General features: G+C 38.0%; 1 protein-coding gene across 4 annotated transcripts in view; it reads right to left on the bottom strand.

The window, feature by feature from the left end:
- Positions 1-678: 678 nt before the first annotated feature.
- The window catches only part of mapk8ip2 (mitogen-activated protein kinase 8 interacting protein 2), a 69134-nt gene continuing 48463 nt past the window's right edge, over positions 679-21349 (bottom strand). For 2 of the 4 annotated variants that reach the window (XM_088647097.1, XM_088647098.1), the window contains exons 5-12: positions 14777-17524; positions 12198-12273; positions 7693-7865; positions 6400-6509; positions 5581-5700; positions 4719-4789; positions 3080-3178; positions 679-2348 (exon numbers count right to left, since the gene is read on the bottom strand). In XM_088647097.1, the coding sequence (XP_088503223.1) occupies positions 2276-2348; positions 3080-3178; positions 4719-4789; positions 5581-5700; positions 6400-6509; positions 7693-7865; positions 12198-12273; positions 14777-17524 (3470 nt within the window). In that variant the 3' untranslated portion in view covers positions 679-2275. The remainder of the gene's footprint in view (positions 2349-3079; positions 3179-4718; positions 4790-5580; positions 5701-6399; positions 6510-7692; positions 7866-12197; positions 12274-14776; positions 17525-21349) is intronic. The other 2 variants (XM_088647099.1, XM_088647100.1) reach the window with 2 other exon arrangements.

Genomic DNA, 21349 nt, shown 5'->3' on the forward strand with positions numbered 1-21349 from the left:
GGTAGGAAGGCAAATATGGAGGCTGTATTCTTCAGTTCTAAAAAAAACAGTTACGTAATATTGTTAAATATTGCCTAAGGTCACACTTTTATAGATTCAAAGTCTTTTTGTTTGCAAGGATACCCATTTTTCATGTAAGCATTATCTAGAGTTGATATGACTGCCCTTGCATACCGTATGTCGTGTTTTATGATTAAAATCTGATCTGTGAAGTGACTGAAACAGTTGAGAAGCATTGTTACAAGAACTCTACACTAAAAAAAAATCTTCAGTATTTTAAAGATAATGTTAATATCGGAGACCATTACAGCATACTATAAAAATGCAGTTGTGTAGTATGGTTTTACACAGTAGGATAATATTGTTCATACAACAAGAAATTCACAGACAAATTAATAAAAGCAAACAATTGCATATTGTAGTTTCTAAAGCCAAATTTAATTCCATAAGTAGTTTTCACTGGGAAAAGTCATGCTTGGATGCTGTTTTCACAAGCTTGCTGCTGTCTGCGTAACTCAGGAATCGCTGGGCAATGAGCAGCAGTAATTCTAGTTCTAAAGGAGCATCAATATATGAAGTGATACCGCATAACAAAATAGTTCCCCTTCCGTCTTTCAGTTTTGCATTTTGTCAGTTAAACCACTTCCACTTTAGCAAAGAAGAGACATGGTCAGAAATGGAGCCTGCTTAATTTATTCCGTCTGCTACTCAAGAGAAGACTAGGCTGAATTCCGTAATATATTTAAAAGTATTCATCAAATCTGAACACATCCCACTCACTGTTGTCTTTAAGCTACAACACACAGCATCTGCACTGAGGCCAAAGAAGCACACATCAGAGTGGCAAATTACATTTACATCATCGCTTTTATCCCAGCTGATGTGCAAAAGTAAAGAGATCCCTTTGAGTCCCCCTCACGAAAACAAAAAAAAAAACAGTATATCCTGTAGCAGGCACAGACAGACACGAAAACTTGGTTTATATAGCAAGACGACAGGGAGAAACCGGTAACAGAATAAAGATGTTCTGTGGATAAACTTCCTGAGCCTTTTACCAGAGCCTAGAAAACCACAACCTGCTTTCATGATCTTAACTGGTATTCCTCAATTAAGAAAACAGCACTGATAGAAAATAATACATCAGTTTACACACATTCTACCCCCACCCCCCACCCCCTACCCCTGCAGAATCAGCTAACAGAGCAAACACACTGTGCCTGGGTGTAGTCTAGAGCTGTACCTCCATCACTGTTGCCGATTGGTGCATCCTGACTGTGGTTATATCAGCAGCTCTTTTACATTGTCTCTGTTCAGTGGCGTCATGAGGAGGTAAACATCAGTGCTTTCTAATATTGAATGTAAGTCATATTTACAAGTGATGTGCCTTAGCAGACGTCTTACACTGTACCACTAGAAGGTATTCTCTATTTATAGCGATCATCCGCCTGCTGTTTATCTTGTTTTCCATTTTGGGACCAGCACATTTAGTTACTAAGATTCAGTCCCATTTAATTAAGATACCAACACCAAGCAGACTACCCTCACAACCTAGTGATAGTTAAGAGTGAAAGCTAATTATACCAAGATGATGAGTTTATGAGCTGTCCCTAATTTCTACTCTCTCTATACATATATTTACACTATGCTTTATTGGGAACACTGGCTGTCCTTTTTACGGTTCCACCCCAGTGGTTCCAGTAATTAAGGAATTAATATTCCCGCTTGTACTCCCTTGTACAGTCAACCGCACCCAAATGTCTGTCTCTGTGGAAATCTAGTGCATATTTGTTTGGCTTTGAGTTAATTTATATTTACATCTCAAGGCTCCAAGTTCAACCAGCTGTGAAGTTCTATGTTTATCTACTGCTTTTTATCAAGGGTATGCAATCCCCTGAATTATTATTACATTTGAAGTCAACAGACAATTCTTCATTTTTTTAGTGTATATGTGTGTGCATCACTTTAAAGCCATGCATGATTTTCAAACGTACAGAAGTAAATGTCCTTTTTGTTTGTTTCGAAACTGAAGAGAAAGAAAAAGATCTTCAAAAGCACTGTTCCTCAGCCCCCTGGACCACTACCTTGTAGAAAAAGAAAGCAATCCAAATAAATAGAAGTTCCATCAGAGGGTATCTGAAAGGTAGAGGAAGAGGAAAAAGAGAAGCATCCCAGTTCAAAAAGAACGTATTTTACAAAAGAAAATAGCTACTAAGTGCTCCCTGCTGGAGAGCTTGAAGAACATACAGAGTCAGGGGGACGAGTCCATTGGGCCTTGCTACTCCAGGTAGATATCTTCTGTCGGGCAGGCATATTCCAGATGCTCTTGGTAATACTCCTGAAATGCACGTCTGAAACAAGACGTTGTAGGAAAATGATTTAAACTGTTGCTTCCAGGGCTTTACACTATACAGGTTTGGTTGAAAATAATATGCACCAAAACCCTGGATTTAGTGTTATATAAATGAACTAAATAGGACAGTGTGGTTGTGCTAGGACAACTAAGACAGTGTACAATTAACTGCCTTCAAACCTTTGGTCTATGCAAAAAAAAGTGAAAGATTATATAATTCAGTATGTAGATAAACTTCCTAGCCTGAGCCGCTTATCTGCAAGGTTAACAGATGATGTTAATCCCAACCCAGGAGGCTTTTGCTTCCTATAAATAACAATCGGAATGCTCCTTTAATAACAGTTGCTTTCTAGAACAATTTTCAGAAAGGTCTTTAAGATGAGAGAGCTAGAGCTTAATCCCAAAGTGTTTATCAAGTCCTTTGTTTAACTGAACTTGATATCTGTGTATTTTACAAGTAATGCAGGGCTAATGTGAAATACCCCCACTGGGGATGATGAGTAAAAGCTTAAGCCGTGCTTAGTTCTTCCCTGTTACAAAAATATTGATTGAAATTGTTAGAATTTTTACTGGGAATTCTATAGATTAAAAAATCAAATTCAATAATGAGCAGATAATTAGTTAAACAAAGGCTATCAAAGACTTCACACAAGTGATTCCCAGTTAAGACCCAACCTTATATCTGACATTCATAAATAAAGAACAGGTCAGTGATTAAGATTAACGTACCCCACACACTCTGCTACAGGCCGCATGGACTCTTGGGATACAAAGACGTGGCAGGCGAACCGGTTCAGTACTGGGTGTTTCGTGATGAATCCAAAGTAGCTGGACAAACACATTTTTAACAGGCATTACATGAACTGACAGATTTTGTTTTCCTGAAGGAATTGTTTGACAAATCTTCTCATGATGTAAAAATAACTACATGGTTACAACAAGCAATGCCGTTTTACTACTTTTAAATTTGCTGATGGATCATTCTTAAAGAGTTCATGCCTTTTCTATGTTCACACGTTATTAATAAGTTTTGTATCTTCGCCATGAAGTGTGAGTTTTTAAAACTAAAATGTATTACACTCTTACACAATACACCATTCTATATTTTATTCAAAAAATAAATATTGAATGGCTCTGTTTTACTGATATTAATCACACATCAATCACTGCATGTTGCTCTGTTATAGTTCTTCTTAATACTAATCAACTTTGAAATTATGTTGCAATTCAAAAGAAATAGTCTAAATGTCAGCTATTATAAAAGTCTTGTGGTACCATCTAGTGGTGAATTTGCAATAAAAACATAAAACAATATAGCACTTAAAATGATTAATTCTTTGGTGGATTGCTTTATTTTATAGATTTACTTTAAAAACTATTGCTGTTTGACCATCCATAGTTTTTTTAACAACCTCTCCCAAATCAGGGTTGTGGACAGATAGCGTTCCAGGCCCTGAATTAAACCCAGGACACCAGCACTACAAAGCAGCCATCCTAACTGCTGTGTCAGTGTTCCACTTGCCAGTTTTTGGTTAAAAACTGAAATCTGCCCAATAGATTCACACAACTAGAAGTGAATCAATTTCTCTTCCAGAAACAAGTCACACCACCCTTTTTCAGCAATGTACAGAAATCCTAGAAAATTATTTTTTGGAAGATTTTAAACACAGAATTCACAATTTTTTTATAATTTGTGGAAAATTAGCAAATTGTTTCTTTATTACTTGTAAAAAGGCATCTACACACTATCTTTGCATAATAATGTGTCACACATTACATGGTTTTATCTAACATTACTTACAAAGAGACTAAAGCTTCAGCCATGCATGAATAACTGCTACCTGCAGGGTACCATACAACTGGGCCTTGGTTAAGCAGATCACCCGAAGGACAGAATATAATATTAAGTAAAAAGAGAAAGTCAATCACAGAACTGAGGCTTGTACCTGGAGCCTCCTGTTAATAAACCCTGTTTTCATAAATGCTAGACTACCATGCCTCCTAATGCAAAAGCATTTAAGAACAAATAATCATGCCTTCAGCTGTACAGGCAATTTGATTAAATGTGTTATACACAGCTCTTTTTTAGATTTCAAACATGAAGGAATCAAAAGGCTTGATCAGCATGACACTGTACTAAATACATGATATTGATCTTGCACTGTTTTTCTTTAGGTGATAGCTGCAGTGTTATTGAACAGATACAAAACTGTCAGAAATAAATGGTTTCTACAGTATATACTGTATCTTAATATGGACTTACTACAGCTTTAGAATAAAATTATTTGTGGAACATAATTTTTTATGTTTAAACTAATTTAAATACAAGAGACATTCTGAATGTTTGCCTTTTCCAGGTGACACATACCAATTGTTTTTAGGATGACAACCACAGAAGGAAATATTCTTCATCTGGAAGAAGTGACTGCATCTGTCAAACTAAATGAAAAAATTGTCAAATTTACCTGCATGTGGTAATCAGCCATAGGCTACAATAACATTTTTAGCAATACATTTGATAAATGACAACACTGTATCTGCTTTAAAGAAAAAAAAAGAAACAAAGTGGATTACAATGTCTCAAACGGTACTTCAAAGAGATAATGTTCTTGTTTTTCCTAAAAGAAATGACTTTCAAAAACCAAGCACTGCATGCACTTACTGAATAAAAAATGCAGAAAGTAAATAAACTGCCCAAGAGCTAATGAAAAGGAACATGGCTGGAACAAAGTGTCAGTTTTGGAATGAATTGGGATTCTATGATCTACACCCAACATTGTTGGTGGCTTCAAAGTACTCATGTTAGATGAAACCAACATAAAAGCTCTCTGGTGAGAAATGTTTGGATAAATCACTTCCATAATGCAACAGTTTGCAACAGTCAATGGAAAGTAATTGGAATTTCCTCACATTAACAATTAATAGGTTTTAATAATGAATTAAAACAATACAAGAAGTAAATACAGACTATTAGAACAGATGAAAAAAATGGAAATACTCTAGACATGAATAAGGCAGACAGAAAAGGCAGAATAAGATAAGGCTATCCTTTAGCATTCTGTGTGAATGAAGATTACATGACTTAATATGCATAGCCATAAATCATTGTGACTGGTGCTCTTAACTCCCTCAATAATCTGAAAGTGTGATACAGCATGTAAATATGGCTTGGTGAAGGAATTGACTGCTTTCAGTCCTATTGGAGTTAAATATGTTTTATCTGGGCTTACCTCATCATTTCCCCCATATTCATCCAAAGTCATGATCAGCTTGACTCCCTGCAGGCTGATTTCCAGGTCGCAAATAGCTGGAGGTCTGAGATGGACTGTCTGCTTTCTTGTTGTTGCAATCTAGAACATTAAAAATGTCAATATTATGTTTCTGTTAAACATCAAAGTGTTTCAAAGGAGCAAAATCCATCCACACTGATGTCAGTAAAGCAATGGGTCTTTTAACCTTTCTATGGAGAACCTCAACTTATATCCCCGCTAGATAAAGAATGTGCCAAATAAATTTCTGTCATACAAAGTGAAAATGTTGTTGTAGGATTTTACTACTTCAAGTTCTATCACAGATATAATTCCAAGCACCTAATCTGTACTGTAAAAGGCAAACACCAAACCATTAGCCTAAATACAGGATCATAGCTGTGGGGTTTGAAAACCCACGAGAAATTTGAGAAGGAACATCACAATGATGTAGTTTTGTGTGTGACTTTTGATGACACAGAAACTTACAGACTCCAATCTCATTGATCATATTCACAGTACTAATGCAGCTAATGCCAGTGGTTTCCACTCTTTTAGACCTTTGTATAGTACGTTCACAAACTGAAAAGGGAAATTTACAATTAACAGGCGGATTTGCCTGTACTGTTGTGATACTGAACCATGTGTGTTGTACTCTCGCCTGTACTGTTGTAATATTGAAACCTGTGTGCTGTACTCTCGCCCGTACTGTTGTAATACTTAATCCTGGGTACTGATACTGCACTGTTGCTCATATACAATATTTTGAGATTAATTCTATGCTTCCAAAGGAAGAATTACTTTCTGCATCGCCGCACACAAGATTCCATTGCCCTGATGATATGGAACTTCTACGGAGCCCAAGAACTGAACATTGAACCTCTCCACCCAGGCAGTGTTCCTCTTCACTCCTAAAAAACACAATTCCAAGTATCTGAAAATCTGTTTTCTACAGAAAGATGAGATGCAATGAAGCATGTTGTAGTTCTAAAAACAACATAAAATGAATCACAAATAAGGAAAAAATAGCAACCAGATTATTTAATGAGCAGAATTATAATGAGTGCATGCACACACGCTACTGTACAATTGTGAGATTTTCTCACAATTCTTCCATATCTTTCATACCTGAACATAGGGCCTCTGTATAACAATCTACATAAAACCCAGCAAGACGTACGAGTCTAAGCGACCACATACAAAAGTATTTATATCTGTTGTTTTGCTTCATTTTTGTTGAAATGTTGTCATCTTTGTGTCATGGCTCTACGATGTTAAGGGTCATATCAGTACAGAGCCTATCCCAGAAGTAAGGGAAGCAAGGCATAGCTACAGAACAGGATATACAGTAGGTATATCACAAGGCACACAAGCACAACCACACAGGGAAATCTTAGACACATCAACTAACCCCGCCAGTAGGTCTTTAGAAGGTGGGCAGAAACTGGAGCACCCAGGAAAAAAACACACACAAACAAAGGGAGAAGATGCCAAAAGGCCGCCTATTTCAGGATCAAACCAAGACCCAGGAGCTATGAAGTACTGTAGCAACACTAGACACCACACCACTCTATAGCTTCCAAATAAATACATTTTACACTGTAATCACTATTAAAGTTTCAGATTCTTTAGTAGGTTTCTGGATGTTACATTAATGTGCACTTTTTTAGATTCTGAAAACCAGTTTTGATCTGTAAATATGAAAATATGAATGTTGCTTAAGGACCTTCTGTAAAATGACTTCAGCCATGAGCAAGACTATGTTACAGACAGCCACTTTTGGTTTGCAGCACTGATGCTCTCAGACACCTGAAGCCAGCTGGCTTTGTCTCAGAAAGTTTATCATCTGCTAGAATCAGTGGACTACAGGCTGTAGTCTGACCCATGCTGCAGATTATGTAGAATCTCCTAAGAGGTGTACATGTTGTCTTCTTCAGAAAACAAGTTAATCTCATATGTAGTTCAGAACGTGAAAAGGAACACAACAAAACAGGCTGTTGATAACTTAGAAGAAATAATGAAAATGTATTGGTGTTTACAAAACTCTAAATATCAAAGGATGAACTCTGCACATTTACAGTCTGATTGGCATACCAATAAACTCTTTGACTTGCCCAACTACTTCATGGGCATAGTAAGCAGGGAAAATGCCTCTTTCTCCTGTGCGCATGTTGTACCCTCTGTACCAGTAGTCATCTTCTTCCACTTCTACAAACAAAGGATCATCAACATCCAGCTCCAGTTCATCCTCATGTCTGGGAATGAATCTGAGACAGACAGAAAAACCAGGAATTAACACATACAGAAATAACCTGTAAGCTTAAGAGGTCTTCTAAGATCCAATTTATTTACTTGAAACAATAACTTTATCCAATGTCCTGTAAGTTAATAACACACTAAATCAGATTTAAAAGTATTAGAAAATAAAAGAACAAATCAATATGAACAACAGCACCCAAATATTCACCCATCTGAATTCTGTTTATCAAGATTGATATACAGTTTCCCTTCATTTTCCATAATGGTGTAATGAAAGAACGGGGAATTGCAAAATGCCAGAAAGGATCACCTCACAGGTTTCATCACAATAGGTTTAAATTTCTTGGGGGGGGGGGGGTTCTGTATGGTCAGAATAAGAGTATTTGTATTTACCATATACAGTACTGTACAACATCCATCCATTTTCTAACTTTCCAACACAAGATCACAGGGGAGCCTTAATCTATCCCAGCTAGCAACGGTCACTAGGCAAAATATACCCTGCATACTAATCCATTGCTGGGCATACACACGAATACACACTCACACCAGGGCCAATTTTCCCAAAAGCGGATTGGGGTTGGGATCGGATGATTACCGCCATGTCAGTTTAGACCCATCAGTGTTCCCCGCTCACTATCCATAGAGTTTTCATGGCAAGATACAGAAGTAGATTTCTCCCACACAGATAGTGCTAGTGTTGTTGCCGTTGTCACGGAAAGGTGATCCTCCAGCACCAACACCACCACATACTGCTGCTGCCCAGTATGGGTTATAAGGGAACCTTGCACCCGACGTTGAATACGATGAATACGTTGAATACGAACCCACTACCCTGAGATCATGAGTCTCATGCTCCACCAACAGAGCTGGTCGGGGCCCCAGTAACTGATTAGCCTACCTTTAAACCAAAACAACTGGAGGAAACCCATGTAAACCCAGGAACTGAACCCAAGATCCCAGCGCTGCGAGGCAGCAATGCTAACCACTGCGTCACTGAGCCTCCCATATATAACAAATAAGTACATAAGAAATTCTTTTTGTACTTATAAAACTATTATTTGCACTTTGTGAATATGACAGTACTTATAAGACTGCACAGAATTTAGATGTGATCATTTTGTCATAAAAGCATCAGCCAAAGCTGTTTTCATATGGTAGGACTGCACTGTGCATAAAAACTGTGTGTAAAAATAAGACACTGAACTAGCACAACAGACAAGCTACTTCTCCCAGCTATATACTGTAAAAATAATGTAGACTGATTTTGCTTTATGGTGCTCAAAGGCATTTTATTAATATCAAAAGTATAAACTTGTTTTAAATATAAATATAATATATTATGTACATTTTAAAAAGTCTGAAGAAATAAAACATGCATGCTTCTACAGAGGTACTGTACTTAAGATGCAGGCTTGTGGCATTATCCACAGTTTATTATTTTTATTGGAAACTTGCATAGCATTTCTCTGCTACATTGGTTATACATTACTGAAACTACAAGCCAAATTCAGTTTCACTGGCACATTCTTATCAGAGCTCTGAGCCTGTGTTACCCTGTGAAAGTGATTTATGAGATGTGGGATTAAATTTTAATTGCTCATCTGGTACACACAACTTATCATCTTATTAGTTTCTCCCTCAGCTTTCAGGTGCAACCTGCTGACATCTTCTATTTTGCATTTCCTCTCTGCATCTTCCTCCATGGTTGTCTATTTTTATTAGATTTCTTTATAGTTCTTTATATAATTGTTTTCACTTTTACAGTCATGGAAGTCATGCTAATGTTAGAGCTGAAGTACACAACAGATAAAATGTTCTTGTTTCTTGTCTTTTTTTAAGTGAACATAATGAATAGTTTTAACTTTTTTCCCATCAAAACTACAATCCTGAAACATGTTCAGGCTGTTTTGAAACATGTTCCAGAGACATTCAGGTTTTTCAAACAGTATAAATGTTGTACATAATCACATACATTCACTTAAGACTATCAAACTTATCACAGTCTCCTTTTCTGTTAGTTAAAATATCTAAACAAATAAGCAATTTCTAAGTGATTTATTTCTAAAAATATTTTAACCCTATTTGTAGTGATCCCACTTTGAAAGGGAATATTTTTCATTCACATTTGTTTGTATTTTTTACAATGGGTTCAAACAGTTACATTTATTAATGTGACCGAATAACAATGAGAATGCTTCTTACTACATGAAGCATACTTAATTTGATTTGACTAGCTTCAAAGAAAAAACTCACATTCCCCAGTTTTAAACAAGAGAATACGGAAATGTGTTTGCAGTCTGGCATACCGCCACAAATTAACATTCCTGCCATCAAAAATCATTCTGATCATTGATTATTATTAAAACCATTTCTACTCAATCAGAATTTTAACGAAGGAGTAGCAAATCTGTAATTGTTCAATGAAGCCTGTGACTTCAACCCAGTGAAATTCAAGTGACATTATACAGTAGGCCTACAATGATTAAATGTCAAATACAGTATAAGATGTTACTTCAAGTCAGTGTTTAGAAACTTGTCTTCTGCCAAAATAAAAGTACTGATTTATATTTTGTATGTCCAGATTATTTCAAGCTTATTGGTCACATTCATACAGTAAATCCCCCCCCATAAAATGGTTTTAGTATAATTGTTAAATTAAAAAAAACATTAATTTCCTTTCTATAAGTAAACTGATAGACACTAAATACCAACTCTGAGAGTTACAAAGATGATATGATAAATTTGCTGTATATGGTTTTTCCCTCTTCAGAATCACAGAGCTGATTAAAATAAGTACAAACAATTTGGATAGTTTTAATTTCACAACTTTCTCCATTAGTATTCTGTGTGAGTCTATCTTATTTTATAGAATGTTTTTTTTCCTCATTAACTGTAAAGGCTGCAGAAATGTTTGTACTTTACTGATTAGCACTGATTGAGCAAAATGTGCCCGAAAAAGAAAATTGAAATTCAGTTCTTTGGTTCACCAAACAGCAATTTAAGCTATTCCCAAGAGAATATTGGAAAATTTAATCTTTTGGTTTATGTGTTTTAGAGGAAATTATCTTCATGAACAGATTTTATCCATATGTAACGCAAATTCTTAACCATAAAGTAAATGAAACTAGAACATGTACATTAATTACATTTTTTATTTGCTAAAAGATGTACATTAATTTAATTTAAACATTCCTTATTATTGACCACGTGTTAAGCTTTCCTAACAATACTCAGAAATTTAAAATTTTAGAAAGGATACAATTCTAAATTTTAATGATTGCTACAGATGTTTCATTTTTGTTTTAAACAGCTTAATCCAATTACGGCCACTGGGTTTATTCCTGCTATACTATTAAACTTGCCATCAAATTATTTTATGCCATGCATGCACATCTTGATTCCTTGAACCCCTTTAAAATTCCTTGACTGAAATTCCATAAAATGTATGGTGATAATCATAAACAATAGTTAAACTTCAAAGGTTTTTCATTCTTTTAATCATAATTTCTATAAATCTGACTAAAAGGTTAAAATACTTTAGCACCTCCTGCACAAGTATTTTTTTTAAATGTATTATTTCACACCCAGCCTGGGAGTGGCTCACTGCCTGTGGTTGCTACGGGCAACCACAGCATTCCCACAAGCACTCACATTCCAACCCAGCCTACGAGGACCAGTTCAAGCCGCCTGTCTGTGCTTTCCCCTCCCTTTCAATCAGCGACCCAATCTTCCAATCAACCATCTAATTAATCACTTCATTAAAGACCAAAACCCCACTGATTCAGTGCTCTGACATTGAGCTACTGTACGTGGGGTCATGCAATTCCCTGCATGTTTGAGGAACCTGTCTTTGTGATTCTCCAAGACACCACTTTTCATTCAACTTCCAGACACTCCACGCAGTCAGCACTGAATTTTGTGGCTTCCCTGTCCTGTCAGTCACACCACAGCAGGCTCCTCTGTCTGCCTTTATTCTCCTGGCTTCCAGGCAGCCTCACTGCACCCAATTTCCCAGTCAGTCCACCTGCATCAATCTGGTCCTGCATCTAAATCTCCACAGATTAAATCTGCATTTAAATCTCCACAATCAGTCTGACCATGGCAGTGCACTCCAGCCAGCCACGACATAACATTCTAATAATACCATTCAGTATGCTCTTGTACGTCTTTAGATAACACTCTTGTATTGTTCATAATTAATGTGAAATCTGAATACGCTGTCTCTGACACCTGTCTTAAAATAAAGAATACAGGTGAATTCCCCTTTTTTCATTTTAAAATATTAATAATACCACAGAAACAAATTAAAAAATGGAATGAACAACTATTATGCTCACCTGAATACTGCTCTGTGTGTCTGTTCTCTTTCCTCTCCGTTAATTGTACATGAGAAAAGGCCAAAGGACTCTGTACCTGTTCAAAAGCCAAAAATGAAGCTATGTTAGGTGAAGTAACAGTAGAAATAAACAACAAACAATCAGTACAGTTATGAAATCCCGCTTTTCCATAACTATGATGTACTGTAACACGGTGATATTGTACATAACTTTGAAAGTTTAGTCAAATCCATATTAAAAAGAAGTTGCATTAAGGCAACAAAGCAATTTTCCTTAATATTTTAAGGAAATAAAGACTAGGACCAATTTATGTTAAACCTAGTGAAAGTGATAAAATGCTCTGATGTAATGGGTAGGTTTGCTGACTAAAACCTTCCCATTCCTTTTGGGAAGAAGAAAATCAATAATATGTGAACATAAGTTGTTGTTTTTAAAATTGACAATTAAAGAAGAATTTAAAAATGCCTTAAGACACCATGCAATAGTTTGAAGGCCTGAAGCTACTAAAATAGAATATTTGTATCCAAAGTGCAATGGCATTCTTCTGTTTACCCATCCACCCATTTTGAATAGCTTTATCAAATACAGGGTCCCGGGGAAGCTGGAGCCTATCCCAGCAAGTAATGGGTACAAGACAGGATACACCCTGGAAGGGAAGTCAGTCAATCACAGGGTGCACACAGACACAAACTCGCACACAGTCAAACCAGGGCCAGTTTTCCTGGAAGCTACTGTAATTACCCTACGAGTATGCCTTTGGACTGTTGGAGGAATCAAGAGCACCCAGAAGAAACCCATGTAAACATAGAAGCTCCACACAGATAGCACCCCTGGAATTGAACCCAGGCCCCAGAGCCCTGTAAGGGAAGCAATGCTAACCACTGTGGCACTGCATCACTCAATCCTCTTAAAATTATCATAAATACAAAATTGTTATAATTACATCAATCTGTACAATAGTTTTAATTTCAAAGGATCCTTGAGCACTTTATACCACTTTACACATAGGACCCACTTCATCCAACACACAAGTGCAGTGCCCAGCTGGGTGTCAAACTGCAGCCATTCTGCACCAGCAGTCCTGCTACAAAGTAGATCAGGCGAAGTGAGCTCCCACTTCCAGAGACGTCAAGGTGTGATTGAGTTGTTAATCTATTATTTAATTAGTGCTGATTTAAAAGGTTATTAAATCAGCATTCGTATTTAAAAGCAAACCTTACATTTAGCAATACGTTCCATCTTATTAGGACATTTTATTTCTTATCAAGAATATTTTCAGGAAATGACTTTTTAATTTTTAATTTTAATTTAATATTGTTAGTGGTCTGGTTTAATAGGGATGAAGATGCTTATGAATATACTTAGTTGAAAATTTTTAAATTTAATCTTGTGAAACGAAGACTTAACTTTTAATGAACTTAGACGAACTTTTAAAGTCTAAAGACAGCAGGACATGCACAGTAATGTCAAGTCAGTGGCTTAAGATCTACTCTGTTAGTATTGATAGCTACTGTACATGTCACAGGGAGGAGTAACTAATTGTATAGCATGAGACAAATGAAAAATAGTCCTACAGTATATCAGTTTGGGTTTCCTTCTGATTCTTGCCTTTAACATGTTGGACATGTTTCACCCAATAATAAGCAAATGCAGGGAAAAGAAAAGGCTGACTTGCAAATGAACTGTGCACAGGGTTCCTGGATTGTTTTCAAATAGTAAAATTCAGTTATTGCACAAAGAATATTTGCATGAGTGAATCTCACCAGTACCTCCATAGTTGTCAAATGCCATCTTTATTTTAGTTCAGTGCATAATGTTATACTCATGTTATACGGCTCCCTTTGAATTCCTCCTGCCTGTTCATTTTTTATATATTGCTTCACTGCTCTTACCCAAAATGTTTTGCAAACACGATTGGCAGTGCGGCATGTTATTAGTAGTAAATACTATTTCAGCTAATTCATTTCAGGATTTATTTAATACAATATCAAAAACCTGTAACCTGATGTCATATAATTAAAACATTACATTACATAAATAAAACATTACAGATCCCCATGGTTAAAAACTGGTGAAGACAAAAGGATTTGCAGAATTTGCTAAAAACATTGTATTCTTGAAATACTGTAGCTTTCATATGAAAATGAGATTGGATTCCCCCTGTATTTCATAATTCTCACATGTAAATAAGATCTATCCTCTCCTTTTCTCTTTGGTATGTTAAGTGGGACATTACATCCAAAAAGGATGTCTGTACCAGATTAAACAACAAACACCCTATTGTTGAAACAACAAACACCCTATTGTAGATAATATATACAATAACATTGTAAAACAAATAGAAACAAAACTGCATCCAATTTTCAAATCCAGAAAGTGGTATTCTGAAAATATTTCTGAATATAATAAATTATACTTTACCTTAGCTTCCCTGTGTAAGTCACTTATATCACCCATAACATAAAATTTATGTTACAAATATCACCATAAATAAAAAGCAATACATATTATTCCTGTGAGACAATGTCATTGATGACATGTTTTTTTTCTTTTCACAGCTATGGTCAATTTATACTTACTTGATGACCGTGAAGTGCTGTTCACAAAGACGTTCAAGAACTTCTTGGAGAACTGCACATCAGCTTCAGGGGATGAATCTTCAGAAGAACTTAGGATTTCTGGACCTATCCCATCAACTTCAAAATCATTGTTAACCTCAAGGTCACAATTGTCACAGAGTGTAGAGATCTCGCTGTCATCGCTCAAGATCGACGTGCATCTCTTTAAGCTGACAAGCTCCAGGGTTGTGTTTTCATCCACCACCAATGTGTATTTAATTGAGTCATAAACTAAGGACTCATCAACCTGCTTGGTTGTCAAAGAGTTTAGGGGTGGGAGGTCTTCTGTATTATCTTCAGCAGCAGAGGAGGAATCCAATACATTTTCACGATATGGAGATTTCTTTATGCCTTCAAGAAAAGAATCTTCATCATTGTCAGTGGAGTAGGTCAGATTGAAACACCTGTTAGTTTGAGCAGTGGGAATATCTAGAGTCAGGCTGCTTTTAGCCTCCTTAATGCGATCTAATGTGCCCGTGTCATCACTGAGCTCACGGCCTGCATCTTTGTCACTTTCTAGTTGCTCACTAAGGCATGGAGATGCAGGTTCATTTGGTTCCATTGATAAATCATTATTGGGCTCAATCGTTTCTTCTTTAAGGTTTTTAGTTACATTTGCAACAGAAGCATTATCAGAAACATAGGTTTTATCCAATTCCAGCACATAGGACACTTGGCTTGCTGCGTTGAGTGCTTTGACAGTACTATTATATCGGTCAACAAAGACCGGAGAGATTGTATCATTTGTGGGATTACTCATATAGAGACAGAGGCCTGAAGTTTCTTCAGTCTGAGCTGAATCCAGTTTAGATTCTATGTTTTTCTTCTTTTCTTTGGCTTCACTTCTAGGTTCACAAGATCTGGAGTCCTCGGTGCTCTCTGCACCCCTCTTTGAACCCATCTCTTTGTTAATTTCTTTATTTAAATAACTCTCTTCAGAACTTTGTACCTGCATATCACCATTTGATTCCAGCTTTTGGGATTGGCTGTCTAAAGGCTCATTAAAAGCATCTGTCTCCAAATCTGACGTGGGTGAAATGGTGTCAGATATAGAGCCAGACCTTTTGAAGCAGTCCTCTGGGCAGCTGATGGGATAAGAACCCTCTGAAATCATTTTATTGACAAGGTTACTCAGAAGCCAGGGGGAATCAGAGTCTTCACTTAAGTCTGCCTCTGACTCTGATTCTGAGTCATACTCACTGTTACCCTCATAATCATCCATCTCAGGCATGAGTTTTGGTCCTATGGGCAGGTAAAAGGACCTCTTGAAACTCTCTAAGCTGTGGTCAGGTTCAATCTTCAGAACTAGCTGCCTTGAGAGACTGTCTTCACTTTGGTCAGCAGGAGGAAGGGTTTCATCTGGATCCGCAGTGTGTTCACAAGCAAGTTCATCAACATTCTGCAGTCCCATTAATGCCTGACCATCATCAAACTGTACTGGGGCCTTAATGTCAATTGTAGGCGAAATAACTTTATCAGACTCAGGCTGCCCAAGAAGTAAGGAAGCCTTGATACCTATGATCCCACTTTCGGCCTCTAGTTCAGTCTCTAGCTCTTGGTCAGAGGTAGGAGAGCTTGCTTCTTCGATAGAGTTGGTGAGGTGTGAGGACCGGCCACTGCTGCTGTCACTAGTGAGATCCAGCTCCGTCTCCGAAATGGATGAGATCATGTTGCTGACCAAGGGGCCTCCACAGGCAAAGGCAGCCTCTAACTCTCCTTCAATGTCGGAATCAGAACCCGGAGAGCTAAGTTCATCTATATTATGACTGGATGGTATATACCTTTTACAACTTTTACTGGTGAGGTCAGCTTCAATGCCTGGGTCAGAAGATGGAGAGTTGGTATCATTAGAGGAAGAAGATGGATGACCATGTGCACTCGCACCATTATGGTTATGGGATTCTTCTAGTTCGGCATCTGATCGACTACCAGAGGACACGTAACTGGAGAAAGAAGTTGGCTCAATGGGCGGAAACTCGACATAAGATGAGCTTCCAGCTTCTTTGAAGTTCAAATCATAGCTTTCTTTGCATGTAAACTCAATGTCAAAGTCTTTTTCAAGCTCATCATCTGATATGGGTGTCTCAGCATCATTAGGTACTGGTGCAGTAGAAGAGAGGCATTTACTGGTGCCATCTAAAGTTATGTCATTTTCTATTTCTGGATCTACTACTGACTCTGAGGTGACAGTGTAAGTATCATTGCTTTTTCTAGATTGGCCCCCCCACTTTTTGGCATAGTCACAAGCCAGATCATGGTCAACTTCAGTATCAGAACTCTGTGAGACTTCATCTATCACGGGTATGCTTGTGCCCGGTCTGGTAACCTCAGCACTGGGCTCCGCTCCAGCATCTGAACTTGTGGTCATTTTATGTTGACCAAAAGACCCTGTTGAAGAGAGATACTGTTTAGGAGAGATCCGGCTGTCATGGAATGGTGAATATAGTGGAGATGGTGGTGAAGAGATCATGTTCATATTATAATCTTCCATAGCAGGGTCAGACATTTTTTTACCGTATTCCAGCGTTTCCCGTCTGTTGCCCTCAAAGTCGTACAGGAGGGGCTTGAGTGGTGACAGTGTTTGCTCAGTGTCCCCTGCCTGTTTTGGAGTTGTACCTTTGCTTTGAGACCCAGCGCCTGGTGCGGCTGCACACTGACCATTCACATGTGTACCATCTTCAAGGCAAGAATGGGATGGAGATAAACGTCCTGAAAATAAGAACACAACCCTTTCTGTTACATAGAGCAATACTATATGGAATAAGCAGTGCTAAAAGAAACTAACATATTCAAATATTTTTAAGAAACAAAAACAATTTTATTAATTTATATTACCTGTTATGATATTTAGCACACTTCCCGCCACTATTTGAATTAACTGAATATAATTGAATTATCCAGAATTAACTTTCAGACATCAGATTCTATACCTCTTACATTGGGATAATATATGTGAGAGGCTATTGTGATTAGAGTATCTGGTGTTACAGCACAGCCCTGCAATTCAATAACATTAGCTGTTAAATGGTTATAATGCATATGGAATAACAACACCCTGGCAGACCACAACAACATTTTTCTTTCTTCTTTAGTACAATTCTTTGATTTCACTAATATCATGGTTGCACTGGATAGTACTCAGCTTCCTCTTATGTATTGTACAACACAAATTGATGAGAAAGCTGCCTAATCATAATGTCAGTCCAATTATATTCTCATTTTACTGCAGAAGTTGAACAGCTGTTTCAAATGATAAATTAGGGTATTTGTACGTTAGATATATTGACTTTTCTATTATCTCCTTCCAATATGATTATACTGTATGTTGTTTGTTTTAATGTCAGTCATCGTGGCTCACTGTTATGACTCTTGCTCCAGCACAAGACAGATGACAGCAACACGCATGAACCCTTCAAAACACACACAATTAGACCACTCGCTTCAATCCAAAAACAACTCACGAGTTACAGAAATTGACAAACGACAAGTTATAGTCACACAGCAAACAGAGGATATCCTGGCCAGTTATAAGCCAACCCAGTCCAGGACACCTCTGGGCTACCACTTGGGGAATTCCAGTCATTGGGATTCCAATCTTGTTTGCAAATGACAAAAAATCTATTTTGAACCAGAAATATCTTAATTATAGCACCTACCTTTTGCATTTATCAGTAAATAAAGTATATTTTTACATCCTTAAGTATTAAAAGAGAAAATCCAAACAGAACAACACAATCTTTGACAACCACAAGACAGACAAAGCTTTCCCTCAGGTTAACATGCAACAATTCACAAAGTAGCACAGTTTGACACAAGCCAAAGAAAAGAAGAGCTTCTGTTGTACACTGATATTTCTGTCTTTAACTTTCCTAATGGGTTTGAAATAACTACAGGAAATTGCACTGATACAGTCAAAAAGCTTTGCTTGTAAATCTGCAGGTCAACAGAAAGGTACTGTAGGTATGGCCAGCAGCCATATCACCCTGCAACTCACAGCTAGCAACCCACTCAAGCTCAGGAGTTGTGAGCCTGGTCAGTGCCTGGATGGGAGACCTCCTGGGAACAACTAAGGTTGCTAAGGTACTAATGCTTCAGTATAGTGACAGGATCACTAAACTGTTAAAAGGCACCATCCTTCATATAAGACATAAAACTGAGGTCCTGACTCTCTGGGGTCATTAAAAATCCCAGGGCGTTTTTCAAAAAGATAAGGGGTGTAACCCCAGCATTCTGGCCAAATTTCCCATTGGCCTTTACTAACCAAGGCTTCCTAATAATCCCCATCTCTGAACTGGTTTCATTACTCTGTTCTCCTCCCCACTGATAGCTGATGTGTGGTGAGCGTTCTGGCGCACTATGGCTGCCGTCACATCATCCAGGTGGGGCTGCACACTGGTGGTGGTGGAGGGGAGTCCCCATTACCTGTAAAGCTCTTTGAGTGGAATGTCCAGAAAAGCACTATATAAGTGTAAGCAATTATTATTATTAAAAGCAGTGAGTATTTTTCAGAATCAGTTTTTATTAGTTTAAAATTTCAAAAACAGAAAAAGACAAGGACAAAATAGTATAACACAACAACATTCTTGCCCACCACTCTATCATTAGTGGTACAGTACCTCCTCCCAGAGTTTCAACCTGAAGGGGCCCTAAGCGGGAATTAACAAGAAAAGACAACTACAAAAGCTCTACCAGAGCATAGCCCACCTCCCATGGGTTGTGTAAGCACACACCATTGGTGGTGAAAAGTAATATATTTGTACTGTAGCAATCCGCCACGGTGATGCACAACCAGAACTGAGTCTGACCTTTCCCCTTTCCCCACATTATGCATGCTTTCTTTCTTTCCGTCTCCCACCCATAAAAGAGGGGAAAGATACCTCTGTCTCCCTCAATACCTCATGGGTTGCTAATGGATGCTGCATTCTTTATTCACTCTCTCTACCACACGCAGTGACCAACATATACCTGTTAATAATTAAGGGCATTAAACCCTTGTGAGCTTGCAACACTGCTGTCCTGCTCTCCCTCCTTCTACACTCACTGACACAGCGTAATGGAAAGGGAGGATCACAATAATACAACAGTATTTAGAAATCACATCAAATTTGTCTTTTTTATGTCCAGTGTTTATCAAGATTATATATTTACCATGGGTGAAACCCGAATCTACACTTGATAATCTTGAGCCACAGTGTCACAGGTGTGCTTCCTCTAGTCCAAATAAACTGACACGTTCTGGCTAGAGCTGACTTGATCTGGTTAATGGACCTGTGGGACTCGGTGAGTTACAGGGAAGCCTGTGGAAAATACGGTGAAGGCCGCACTGTGGTGCAGCACTGGTCCTAGATGGGAAGGTTGTGTGAGTTGACTGGATGCCAGGCCCAACAGTGAGAAATGTTGAGGAAGGGGAATGGCTTGCTGGATTTGGGTTAACAGGAGGTTAGAACCTGATACTGTCACGGGAGCCGGTTCTGACTCCCATGGAGTGTGTTATTAAAGACCCTATTTAGACAGTATAATCCGGATATTACTGGAGAATGACAACTGAGGAAGGTACAACGTGGTTAGGATGGGTTGACAAGACAGGGGGCGGTGACTGTAGTGATCAAGTGCTTGGGGGAAATGCGGAAACAACCAAGTCCAAAAAGGGAAGTAGGGGCGCAGTCTGTAGTCCAAAGGCCGGGAGATCCATCCAAGACAGTTAAAAACAGAAACCGGGTCGGAACCGGAACAGGAACAGGAACTAAGGGGACCAGGCTCTCTGAACCCCGGACTCAGACGCCGGGGAATAAGGCCTGCCTTCGGGCTACCCGCAAGCCTGGGGAATAGGCAAACCTTTTGGCGTCCATCTTCCAGTACTGAACCCAGAACTGCAGAGACGCTAGGCTTTTAACCAAAACAAGGCTTTTAACCAGACAAGACGCACCAGGAAATAATAAAAACTAATCATAACAGAAAGGGGTAGGAGCGCCCTCTAGAGGAGGGATGTGGAGCATCACCGAAACATTGCCTAGCAAGGTAGCAGTACATCTTCTCATTACAGAAAGGAGAGTAAAGGCGTCTAGACAGCACAGAGGAAATTATTAAAATATTCTGTGGCTAAACAGGTGCAAGGAGATAGATGATTTAAAGCTTAAAAGAGTCAAACACCAGGGTTTGATATAGAAAAGCCAAGCAGGACCAGCAAAAAAAGAAGAGTAGCTGACTGAGAGATATTGTATCAGCCAAGAAGGAAGAGTAGTGGTAAGTGAACATGAGAGAGCGTGAATATGGAAAAGTGTAAGAATGCAGAGAAAATGTACAGTAATTAAGATAAAGGTTAGATTAGAGGGCGAGTGATAGTGTCAAATGAGTCTAGTCTTTTGTAATGTAAAATAGGGGGATTAAAATCAGAAATTAAGTATCAGTTTCAAATCAATCATAATCACAGTTCTGAACATTCAGAACATTATGTACAGATCAGTGAGAATCAATGCTCTGCCTTCTATAGACATTAGACTATCTAATGCTACCAGTACCTGAGCTACCAATACC

This window comes from Lepisosteus platostomus, chromosome 9 (assembly GCF_059453375.1).
Source record: "Lepisosteus platostomus isolate fLepPlt1 chromosome 9, fLepPlt1.hap1, whole genome shotgun sequence".
Taxonomy (NCBI): Eukaryota; Metazoa; Chordata; class Actinopteri; order Semionotiformes; family Lepisosteidae; genus Lepisosteus; species Lepisosteus platostomus.